Source organism: Anneissia japonica, unplaced genomic scaffold (assembly GCF_011630105.1).
Source record: "Anneissia japonica isolate Jap-2015-1 unplaced genomic scaffold, ASM1163010v1 scaffold287869_len1821871_cov162, whole genome shotgun sequence".
Classification (NCBI taxonomy): Eukaryota; Metazoa; Echinodermata; class Crinoidea; order Comatulida; family Comatulidae; genus Anneissia; species Anneissia japonica.
This window is the reverse complement of record NW_022741034.1, coordinates 349,414-362,192: the sequence shown is the minus strand read 5'-3', so window position 1 is coordinate 362,192 and position 12,779 is coordinate 349,414. Positions and strand designations below refer to the sequence as shown.

The 12,779-nt window shown below is 33.2% G+C and overlaps 1 protein-coding gene across 1 annotated transcript in view; it reads right to left on the bottom strand.

Moving 5' to 3' along the window:
• Window positions 1-739: 739 nt before the first annotated feature.
• The window catches only part of LOC117118524 (chitobiosyldiphosphodolichol beta-mannosyltransferase-like), a 13,431-nt gene continuing 1,391 nt past the window's right edge, over window positions 740-12,779 (bottom strand). The window contains exons 2-10 of the mRNA XM_033263150.1: window positions 12,522-12,602; window positions 10,568-10,674; window positions 8,907-9,055; window positions 8,150-8,306; window positions 6,773-6,962; window positions 5,884-6,063; window positions 4,900-5,014; window positions 3,580-3,655; window positions 740-1,929 (exon numbers count right to left, since the gene is read on the bottom strand). Of these exons, the coding sequence (XP_033119041.1) occupies window positions 1,801-1,929; window positions 3,580-3,655; window positions 4,900-5,014; window positions 5,884-6,063; window positions 6,773-6,962; window positions 8,150-8,306; window positions 8,907-9,055; window positions 10,568-10,674; window positions 12,522-12,602 (1,184 nt within the window). The 3' untranslated portion in view covers window positions 740-1,800. The remainder of the gene's footprint in view (window positions 1,930-3,579; window positions 3,656-4,899; window positions 5,015-5,883; window positions 6,064-6,772; window positions 6,963-8,149; window positions 8,307-8,906; window positions 9,056-10,567; window positions 10,675-12,521; window positions 12,603-12,779) is intronic.

Genomic DNA, 12,779 nt, shown 5'->3' with positions numbered 1-12,779 from the left:
TAAATCCTACAAATTAATAAAGGCACTATATTAATACTGATATATTTTTTTAAATTAACCAACTGCACTATGCTTTGCCATTTATCTCATATTTTAATTATTTTCTAATCAAAAATATGTACAATGATAATAAACAATATAGCAATATTATATTACTAAGGACAAAAGCCAACAATAATGATAATGACGATATTATCAACAATAATCATTAGCTCAGTGGTTAAGGTGCTTGCCTTCCAATCTCAGGGTCCTGGGTTCAATTCCTGTCAGTGTTACAGGATTATTTCACTCATGACCAAAACAACTCCACTCCCTAAACCTCTACTGAGATATAGTTTCGCGTGTGTAGTATCGCGTGTGTATGTTTGTATTGTAAAAGAGCTTGTCACCTACAACTAGGACAGTGATATATATTTAGTGCATGTTTTGCACCTAAATACATAAATAAAATTATACTAATAAATGGCATCGACATGTCACATGTCAACATCAGTAATTCATACTAATAACATAATAATAATAATATTGTGCATAAGTTTTTCTTCACTGAATTTCCTAAACATAAACATTAAATTATAATTTCCATTTTCAACCTCAGATACATAAGTTCTTCATAGGTTTATAAATTACAACAACAGCTGTAACAATTTGCTGGCATCATTAATGTTTATATTATTTGGTACTTATTGTGTACCTAGGAACAACACAGGTTTATCCCATGTCTCCCTCCTTTAATCAATAATAATCTACTATTTTTCAACATGGCAAACCTACACAACCAAAAGGCTGTTCTACCATTGGGCTGTGAACACACATAGTCAATCACTCAATCCTTGTTAATTTTTCATTTTAGTTTTAGCTAGACCCGCAGTCAGGCTTAATCAACATAAACTGTTTCTTGTTCAACATCACCATGAAAGACCACACCTTCATTTCTTAGCACTGAGCATGTGCTCTGAGCAATCATGTGCACAGTGCACTGAGTAAGTGCATGAAGTATATGCACTGAGCAAGTGCTCTGAACAATCATGTGCCCATAGTACGTGCACTGGGTATGTGCACTAAGCATGAGCACCAAGATCTTGAACTGAGCACATGCTCTGAGCAATCATGTGCACTGAGTATGTGCACTAAACACGAATACTGAAAACTGGCACTGAGCACATGCTCTGAGCAATCATGTGCACTGAGTAAGTGCACTGGGTATGTGTACTAAGCATGAGCACTGAGAGCTTGCACTGAGCATGTGCTCTGTGTAATCATACGCACTGAGTATGTGTACTGGATAAGTGCACAAAGCATGAGCACTGAGAACTTGCACTGAGCATATGCTCTGAGCAATCATGTGCACTGAGTATACTGTATACACTGGGCATGTGCACACTAAGCATGAGCACTGAAAACATGCACTGAGCATATGCTCTGAGCAATCATGTGCACTGAGTATACTGTATGCACTGAGTATACTGTATGCACTAAGCATGAGCACTGAGAGCTTGCACTGAGCATGTGCTCTTAGCATGTGCTCTTAGCAATCATGTGCTCTGGGTATGTAAGGCATGTGCACTGAGAGCTTGCAATGAGCACATGAGGCAACCCCACTGAGCACATGTTCTGGGCATGTGCACTGTGTATTCACATTTATGTGCAGTGAGCATATGCAGTGAGTGATGAGCGTGTACACTGAGCATGTGTAGTGAAACACTCCAACCGAGTACTCACTGAGGCTTGCATGTAATAAGTTTCTACTATCAACTCTCATCATCAATCAATAAATATACTGGCAGAAAGGTTCTGATGTTATACATAAAGAGTAGGCTTCACTGTATTGGTCCAGCTTTCCTCCCAACGGTATTCCTGGAAGGATTTTAGGTTCTCGCGGAACGTTTGCAATTTGGTCTTTTTTTCTGGGAAGCCACAAAGAAGCACCTGAAAAAAAACCAAAAAAAATCGAAATTTATTAAAATCTATCAATACGCAAGGACATTAGCTTTTAAAAATGCCATTATTAATGAATTTCCCAGAATTTGGACTTGTCTCCCGGATGATCTCAAAGACTCTTTAATGTTGAACTTGTATCTAAATTTTGATTAATTAATGAGATGTTCTCAGGTATTATTTTTATTTAATTTTTTAGGTCCTATTTACTTATTTGTTTTTGTATTTATTTATTTTACATGTTTATTTCTGTTTACAATTTCCTTGACCCTTAATGTATTTTTTTATTTTGTTTTCTTTTCATTTTTATTCATTTTAGCTCCTTTTAAGTTGTACATAAAAACTGTATATAGAAAAATTAATTTATGCTGTAATTTATTTATTTTTTAGTTTTTTTATTTTTTATTTATTTATTTATTTTAACTGTTAATTTCATTTTTGTTAATTTTTTGTAAATAAATTATTGATATCTTTTTATTTATACTTTCTCTAATTTCCTAAGACTGGGTTGATGGGCTTTCGAGCCAGAGTGTTTGTCACTATCATCAATCCTAGCCATCTTAGGTTATTTTTCTAGTTGTTTGTTATTTCCGTTGTTTCTATTGTGTAAATTGTATTGTAAATTTTTTCTAGCTGAATATAGAATGAATAAATTCACAGTAAAGAAAAGGAACAAAAAGTAAATGTGAAAGTAAGGAAGAACAACCAGCCCTGGTTACTAGTTCTAACCTAAATATAAACTGTACTGTTTATCTGAAAAATCACTCAAAAATTAAACATAAAATTTTTAATTGCTCCCAAATAAAAAACTATTAAAATGGTATTTTGTTAATGTCAGTAAAACAGGGTAAATTTTTTGTTTTTGTTCTAATTTTTTAGTTGGAAGCCAAAGGTTTATATAAATATGTAAATACTCTAACAACATTTTTTTCTTTTGAATTTTCTCAAAAATTCATGATTGTATAATTTTTTTAGAAAATTAGGGGTAGCTGTCTCCTCAGAGTTTAAGTGAATATTTGCTTAAACTGCCCCTCCCATGAATACTGTTGTTTTTAATTATGTATTGTGTTTAGTCAAATAAATAAATGAAACTAATTGAGTTATCACACTCTAGACCAGATACGCTATCATCATTTATATAGTATAGTATGTACATACTACAAAGTTTAAAGTTCAAAAGTTCATTTTATTGGTCCTTAGGCAACAGTGAATACATATGGAATTTGCTTTCCCAGTAACAATGAATAAAAATACTAACACAGTATATACAGCTGAACTTCCATAAGTCGAATCCAAAAATAGCATTAAAAAATTATTCGAATTGGATAATTTTGACTGACTTACTTAATGGAAAACACAACAATTTGGCATGTAAAATAAGACTAAATTATTTGAGTTAGGCAAAGTCATATTACACAAGCTTTACAGTAATAAAATATGAAAATACAGTACAGTACATATTTTTTACCCTGACCTACATATTTATCTAGCCCTACATTAAAAAAAAACATAAACAAAATTTAATGGTACCAGGATGTTTCTTTGACTGTTCAGAGAGGCATTCCTGCTAACACAGTCTTCTGACAAAAACAGTTTCTCAATATATACTTGTAGGTTTTAGTTACTTGTTGCTTATCTTACCTGTAGTTGTTCAGCAAGTTCACTTTCATTTTGGAAGATCAATCCATTTTCTTCATGTTTAACCAACTCATTCAAACTAAAGCAAAATAAAACAGTAAAAATTTTAACTATGATGTACACCAAATTGTTACAATATCATAATTGCTCCAATATGTGCCACTATCACTTAAGCAAGCATGATTTTTTTTTTGTGCTAAGAGCTGCTCTGGAGTAAGCACACATTATATTATGATATACTTAAGGCTAACTCAGACAGTGTTCTACGACTCGGCCTATTGTAATTCATCATTGGGGACAGTGTTTAGATCGCTGAGAAAATATTAAACATGTTTAATATTCTGTCCCCCGATGCAGGCTATCATGCGTTTCAAATCATGCAGACCCAATGCAACAAGAAATTGCAGATGCTGTTTGAGTTGGCCTTTAATTAACAGTTCATATCCGACATGTTTTGTAATTCTAATTCTATGCTGATACTCATCAATGACTTTTCAGCATCCGGATGAGGGCAGGGGCTATGAGACGGACCAGTACACTGAGGCCCCCTACTTGTCTCAAAAGGTGTAGTGGGTTCTTTATAGTGCACATAAGCCAACTGCGTAGGCTGGGCCTACAGTTTATAGTCCTTATCTGAGGAGACTTGCTCCACCTCCAGAGCCATAGGCGAGCGTGCCATGAACCAGTGCTGATATTAAGGCTGTAGGTTAGGGCTTCTGCTGTAACCGCTCTGTTATCAATTCAACTTCATATTATCAATATAACATTAAAAAATCAAATTTCTCATGAATTCAATTAAATTAATATTGCAAGTAAGATATAAGCATATATTCAATACACCTACCAATTTTGCACAATAATAATTTGTAATAGCGCCCTCTTGAATAAGCACTGCTTTTAAGCCTCCAAAAAATGAACATGTGCTGTGGTGTTTATTGGATCATTCACAGGATATGACGCAAACTTGTATTTTTTGGGGGGACTACCACCCTCCGCTTCACATCAGGAGGTAGTCCAAATCATCCGACACATCAGGAATTCGAATTCACTACTTTACCTCAAACCGTGTTATTTTTGTATAATGCCAGATGTTTCTGTCGGTGTTGTAAGGTCTTGCAAAATGTCACCATGTGTTATATAGAGTATGGTTCTGAGAAAGGAACTGTGTTTGCTGACTCAATGGTTATTAGTATATTTATGGAAGTGACATATATTTGGTCTTAATAATAGAGGCTGTAAAGTGCATTTAGTTGAAAAATGTCTTCATGTACTAGATTTTAAAGGCTTGTAGGGTTTACTAAGTCAAAAAAATTGTCAACTTACCAATTGAAATTGATGGCACAGACAGGAAGGCCACAACCAAACATATCAACAACTTTCATTGGTAAATCCAGACCACTGGAAGAGGTATGCAAACACACGCCCAAGTCAGCAGCACCTGATGTTTTTAAAAGAGTTGAAATTTGAGGGAAACATCATGTGAACACGGTTCATGATTTGGACGAGAATGAATACTCGTTTTACAGTATTGCACACGGACGGGAAATGAGGATTCTCGCAGCCATTAGATGTTCATTTGCTTTAGAATATGGGACCTGCCAAGTCAAAACCACTTGGTCAGTGACCAAAACAAAAAAATTGACTTTTTTAATATATTCTCCACATTATAAACTTTAAAATTAAACGTCATTACTAGAATCGACTATACTATTGCCAAAGTTATGAGTAAAAGTATTATCCCTTATCTGTACTAAAGTATACAATACTGTCACATTCCTATGCTTATTACTCAGTTTAACATTTGTGTGGAAAGATTGATATCACCCTTACCATTAAACTTAAATGTATATAAAAATATGAATATAATATGCAAATGCATATATTTTATGTTAATTAAATGTGTAAATACTTAAAATAACATCAAGACTAAACACACATATTAACCATAAGTGGTGGACCCAGGAATTTTGAAATAGAGGGGGCCCACAGAGGGACTTTCACAGATGGAGGGTCTATACTACCTCAGCTCCCACCGTGGTTGGGGCTCAGGGAAGAAAATTTATGATTATGGCACCTCTAGAGGCCAGAAATGGCACTCTTAGACTAAAAATTTGAGAGTTGAATTTTCTTTTTTTCTAATTTTTTTTTTTTTTTAATTTTGAAAACTTTAAGGGGGCCCCTTAAATCTGCCACTGACCATATTATTCATTATATGAGCAATTACTTAGAAAAGTAAATTGCTCAGACTTATACATACAAATATATATCTCATGCGTAACTGCATATAAAGCATTGTGAATCGCATACCTAGTAAAAGTGGGTAGTCCTCTGCAGTCAGCCAAGGTGTACATATTTTTACATGCTTGAAACTTTTCTTAGCAATTATATCTTGATAGTATTTCTTCTGAGGTCCTTTTCCGGTGATAGCACACACAAGAGGTGGTAAATGGCTTAATTTGTCACCTAACTCTTTAGCTTTCTCATATTCTAAACACAATATAAATATAATTTAATAAAACAAAAACAAAAAATTATATATTTTTTCACAAAAAACATATTCAATCAGAATTGATTTAAGCTTAATCATCATCTATCAAACATCACCTTTAATACTCATAATCAACATAATCATTATCATCATACATTATATTTAAGCACCATCATCAATATCATCAATCATCACGAACCAACAACATCATCATCATCATCATTATCAACATAATACTTAGAATCAGTTTACAAAGCAGCTTAACTCAGTTGGCTTCGGTGGTCATAGCCACTGTGTATGCGCTAATCTGTGGCGACACCACCAGGAACTTGCCTGTGGTTTATATTCAACAGCAGATCTTGTGTTTCTGCTAGATATACAGTAGGTAAATTGCAAATTAACATAACACTCTTTTAGATAAGCTGTTCAGGCCATCGGTACCATTTGCAATAAGGTCTACAGTATGTGCATGTTAAACAACAAAGTAGATTCTTCAGACAAATGGCAGGGGATTGTCTCCTGGCATACTACTCAAATAACCACCAAAACGACATCATTGGAAATAAGTATTGGACCAACCAATCAATAATACTCATCAATCATTAATCATTATCATTCATCGTTATCCTCCTCATATTCATACTCCTCATCCTCCTCCTCATCATCATCATCATACTACATATTTTTAAGCAGTAGTTGGTTACTTACTTTCAAGTGCACCAAGCAGTATTGAGAAGTCCTCATCCTCAGTCCAACTGGTACTGCTGATCAGTAGAGCCGGTCTTTGAGATTTCTCCACTACACCAGATGATCTTGTGTCTTCAGTGAATGCTGTCTTGATTCCTCGGGTACTGCCATCACCGAAGCTAGAATACTCTTCAGAAAGCTTAAGAAAAAGCTGTGTGAGAAAGAAAAAAGAAGAAAAATGAATGATTTAATAAATTCTTATCATGTCTACAAACCTGCTAGGTACATTGTTTCAGCCTGAGCTAGAGACAGTTTTCAGTTGGCACAACCATTGTACTCTGCCAGATTCATCAGGTGACATGATGAAAATGAGGATAAGCAACAAAAAGCTCTTTCTAGACTATTAAATTTTATTTGATAAAAAACTGTTGTATGCCATATATGTGGCAAAGACAAGCCAAACCAGTCACTCGTCGGAAAAAAAAAAAAAATCAATTTTTAGTTATTAATACAGGGTTTAACAGTAAAATGGGAGCTATAAAATGGTAAAAGAATCATTTAAATCCGACACTTCGTTATGAAGTTACACGAGTTTAAACATACAGCTGTTTAAAGAACAATATTTGAGAAATCAGCCTTCAAAGTTTACGATTTCAGGCATTAATTAGGCAGAAACCATCACCAAATCGTTAAAAATTGTTGAAAATGAGGAAAATAAGAGCATAGCATGATGTATAGATATATAAAGGTTAGTTTAGTGCAATAAAATAGATTTCCAAAATTTTGAAATTCCAGCATGCTTTGGCCATTATCTCCAAAACAGGATTTGCGACGAGTGACTGGTTTGGCTTGTCTTTGCCACATATAGTCATGATGTGCTTATATATAAGCCTGGTTCTCACGAGAGCCCGAGTATCCGGATCGGGAGCTAACCATTAGCGCTAACCGTTAGCACCTGCGTGAGAATGCCCGATCGGTTAGCGCTAACCGTTAGCGGTATCCGGATACGCTAATGGTTAGCAAGCGCTATCGGTTAACAAGTTGAGGGCGTTTCTATCATCAACCAATCACACATACGTGTTTAAAATTTCCAGTTTCTTATTCGATCATCATATATTTGGTATCCGGATCAGGATTTTCTCACATGGACGCACAGCAGCTAACGGTTAGCAGGATACAAATTCTGCTAACCGTTAACAGCCGTGTGAGAACATAGCCCTAGTCATCATGTGATGTCATCATGACCATATTTAGGCATTTCACATGTTTTTTTGTCAAATGAAATTTGATAGTCTGCACAGGGCTTTTTTGGTAATGTGTTCACTAGAATGACACTAACTTGTTGGGCTGTCCTTTCATGTTACTGAAGATCTTTTAAACACAAAATAACAAACACACCTCATGTTTTTGTTTGAGTGCAGTTTCTTGAAATATCTCTGGTGGTCGGTCATAGAGTGTGTTCGCCTTGATCGACCAATTCTTCTTCAAATCTTCTTTCATTGCATTTGTCACACAGAAGTGTCCATCTGCTTTCTTGCCAAAAAAATTCTCAAACCTTAAAAAAAAGAAAAAAAAAGAAAAATTATGAATATAATCAATAGAAGTACAATTTGCCCTCCAATCCGAGACCACCTTTGGGACCTGAAAATTTGGGGTGATCTCGGGTTTGGTCACCATTTAGAGGGTTAGATTTGTGTTAAAAGATTGAAGATTGTCATTTGGCTCTTTGAAAATGTGATCTCGAATTAGAGGGGTTTCGGAATTAAAGGGGGTCACAAATTAGAGGGTGCATTGTAGTATGAACAATAACAATATAAACAATGAACAATAAAAATATTAATTAATTAATATCTTTTCACTTGTACTTTTAATGTATTATTGTATTATTATATCTCTAATTTCACCTTTTCTAAATATACAATTTAAAAAAAAAATTACTACTGTAATTAATTAACATTAACAATTCATTTTATAATGCAATTTGTTTTTTTATCTACATCTGATGTTTTTAAATAAAGATACCGAAATATATATTAAGAATTCCTGAAAAAAAAAAATCATCTGGTTTCATAATACGACTAGCATGTAGACTTACAGTACAGAAATGTTATCAATTATTACATTTTTAAATAAATATATATAAAACAAATCATACCATGTAGCAAATCTAACGAGGAGGTGTTGACTGCCAACACTCATGCCCAAGATTGTGTAACCGTAGTTGTGCCAATCAATAATGTACTTACTGCCGTAGATAATACGAGCACACCAAGCAACAAATAACGTGGGTATTGATGGAGGATTCTGGGGAGAAAATGTAACGGATATCATAGTATTGGCTAGGAGTAAGTTAGCTGACCAGTATAATAATAAATAATAATAATAATATTAACAATAATAGTTATAAAACAATAATTTTAAACAATAAATAAAAAACAATAACAAATATTTACATAGCACCAATTAAAAATAAGAATAATGATGATAATAATGATGACAACAATAACAATAATATAGATAATAATATTTGTAATAATACTTTTACAAAGGAAGGTCAGTTACAAAAGAGGTGTTCTTCCATGAGGCCGTATCTTGTACACAAAATTAAACAAATATAAGTAAAAATGTACAACTAAGAGAAAAAAGAAAAAAAGCTGGAAACCAAAAATAATCAGATATCACAAAAATTAAAACTGTACTTAAATATTATCAAATTTAGATTGAAATTTTATTTTTTAATTTTTAGGATTAGCACTAGTTTCTCAAGATTGTTTGGTAAATCATTCCTTTTCAAGATTTCATATCTATAAAAGGAGAATTCTGGAAAAAACATTAACTTTTTTTTAATGGTAATCACTCAGAATACATGCATGTGTTAACGAACCTGCCAAGAAAACAAAAATAATTATTACAGCATCTACAGTAATTGTTTTAACACAACATTAGCAGTACATTTGCAACTGCTTTTAGTATAAGGTTCTCATTGAGTGACATTGATGAAAGAAAATCTTTTCATGGGTCATTTTGCATAGCACCACCTAATAATTTAGGTGTTTTTCCAAATGAGGCTTTGAAGGGTTGTCTCTTTGGGAAGGGGGAATTTATTTAAAGCAGTGCATTTATTCAATTTTTTTAAATTTTTATTTTATTACTTATTTAGGCACACAGCACATGCACCAAGAATTGTAAGTAGTACACATATCACACTCCTACCTGTAGGTGACAACCCCTTACACATGATGATTCACACAAAACTAAATCTCAATAGAGAGGTTTCGGGAGTGAAGTTCATTCATTCATTTATTTATTTCACTTTTATTGCCAAATTCCAAAAGCATATACAAAATGAGTTAAACAATAATAATAATAATAATAATAATAATAATAATGGGCTAAAAATAATAATAATAATAATAATATAATAATAATAAATAAAAGTAATAAATAATAGTAATAAATAATAACAATAATAATAATAATAATAATAATAATAATAATAATAATAACAACGACAATAATACAAGTAATTGTAAACATGATGAGACTCAGTCTTAAACTTAAGAATATACTCTTCGAGTAAATATTTTTTAAGCATTGTGTTAAAATGTATTCTTGAGTTAAGTTGTTTCGATTGTGAGAAAAAATCCTGCAACAGTGACAGGAATTGAATCCAAGACCCTGGGAATGGAAGGCAAGCATCTTAACCACCAAGCAATTCAACACCACTCAGAATAAATATGGTATGTGCAAATCACACACTTCTCACATAAACTTGAGAGGGAGGCCAAGATTTGTCGTGGAGTTGGGAACTCTTACCTGGACCATGATGTGTGATGGCCATCGAATACTAAAGAATAGGACGAAAAACAACTGACACACTTGAAAAAGCACCTTTACTACATACTGGAAAATCTTTGGTAAAACTAAAAAATAAAGAAATAAAATATGATCAGCAAAAATGTAAATGTAAATATATTTGCTTCCTTGCTGAAATATCAACAATGACAATGAGAATCACGGGCAGCCACAGTGCACAGTGACAGTTCCAGGATTTCGAAATATTGAGAGCGAGATGGCCCAGGGAGGGTCTTTCACAAATGGAGGGTGTAGACAGCCCCACCAAGGTTGGGGAGGTAAGAAAATTTATGTGATTACAGATACTGTACGTTAAGTAACGCCGAGGCGTTAACAGAATTAATACAGTATCTAAATAGAAGGAAGATAGATAGATGGCACCTCTACATGGCTGGAAATTTTAGATGAATTACAATAATTTTGAAATATTTAGAGGGCCCAAGGCTGGCTGGGTCCCCCTTGAATCCACAATTTGGTTCAGTGCCTGGCAGGGTTTGCACACCAGAAGACAAGTACAGTACGCAAACTTAACCACTGTCCTAAAACTTTCACAAGACAAAACATTATACACATGATGCTTTACATTTAAAAGTCTTCTGATAGCTTAGGTAGTGGAGTTTGTTTTTGCACCAGTAGTGACGTCACGATTAAAGCGGGCTAAGCATTAAGACCGTCTAAAGACCGCAATCCGCCACAGATGCATAAAAATAATACCTTTCTCTTTAAATTTACTGACAAATTTTAGGATTTATAAATGTATCACAAAAAAATCTTAATTGTTTGATTATTTTAATTAAAGACTGACAGACTTGTTTAAATTTTTTTAATCCAATATCTATATTTTGTTTGGATAAATTATACAGCTAATGAGAGGGAGGATGTTTTAATGAACCTTCCCGGACTGGATTGTCAATCAAACTTAACAACTGACCAATCAGTGATGTCCTACAAACACACATGTTTATGAATATTAATGCAATTGATTTGTGGGACTTTGGCAACAATATCCAGGGGGCGGGGCTTAACTGAAAGGTCCATTAAAGTGTTTTTTTCTTCTGTTCCTTTTTTTTCCTGTTTTCTACTTTCTCCCATTGTATACTTTTCTACCTTTGTTTCTTTTTTTCCTGAGGACTCCTTCAAATCGGTGCACTGTGAATTCATATAATGCGCCTTATAATTCGAAGACTGAAATGGATTGGATTGGATTGGAAAGATGAAATGAAAACCAGTATACAAGATTTATCATTCATGAATGTTGGAAAGAAAGTATGGAAAACACATATATACAATATATATTAATTATAGTGTAATTGTAAATGTGTATTATTCATGAAAATGCCGGAAAAATAGAATGGAAAAAACATACAATATATGTTATTCATTTAAATATAAGTAGTGTTTATGAAAGTGCTGGATATACGGAATCGAAAACACATTAAAACCTATATTATTCATGATGTAAATTATAAGATATTTATATTTTTGGTCAGTTTACAAATTACATTAACTAGTGATGTGATTGTCTTCAAACTGTGGATTACAAAACAAATTTTGGTTGGCAAAACCTTTCTGTGGATCATAATTCAGACTGTTTCTAAACAAGATGAGAACTTTGGATAAGGTAGCATATAACCTCGGCAAAAATTGACAAGTTATGCAATTTTCGATCCAGACTAAAAAATCTAGTTCCTAAAATATCAATCATTTGGGAATCTGAAAATAGGTCACACCATGAAAAATTTTGAGAACCATGGTGACAGATATCAAAATATAAATGTTATTGTGTTTGTATTATGGTGGCAATATCAGGTTTGGTCTTTTTGCGTACAAACAACTCATTTTGGGTGGTCACATGGTTCATGATCAGAGCCAACGAGATGGAGAGATTGATTGAATGATGTTAGTTGTTACTTACACTGTGGCAGGCTAGGTGGTTCCCGTAGTATATGCTGTTTAATGCTTGCATTTTGTACCAGATCTGGATGTGGTACAGAGCCTAAAATGACAAATATGAAAATAGAAAACAATTAAAGACAAATGGTAATGGTGGGATATAAATAATAAACAAACAAACAAATAAATAAATAAATATATAAATAAATGGTAGGATATATATAATTATATATATAATATAAATATAAATACTATATATATATAATATATATATATTATA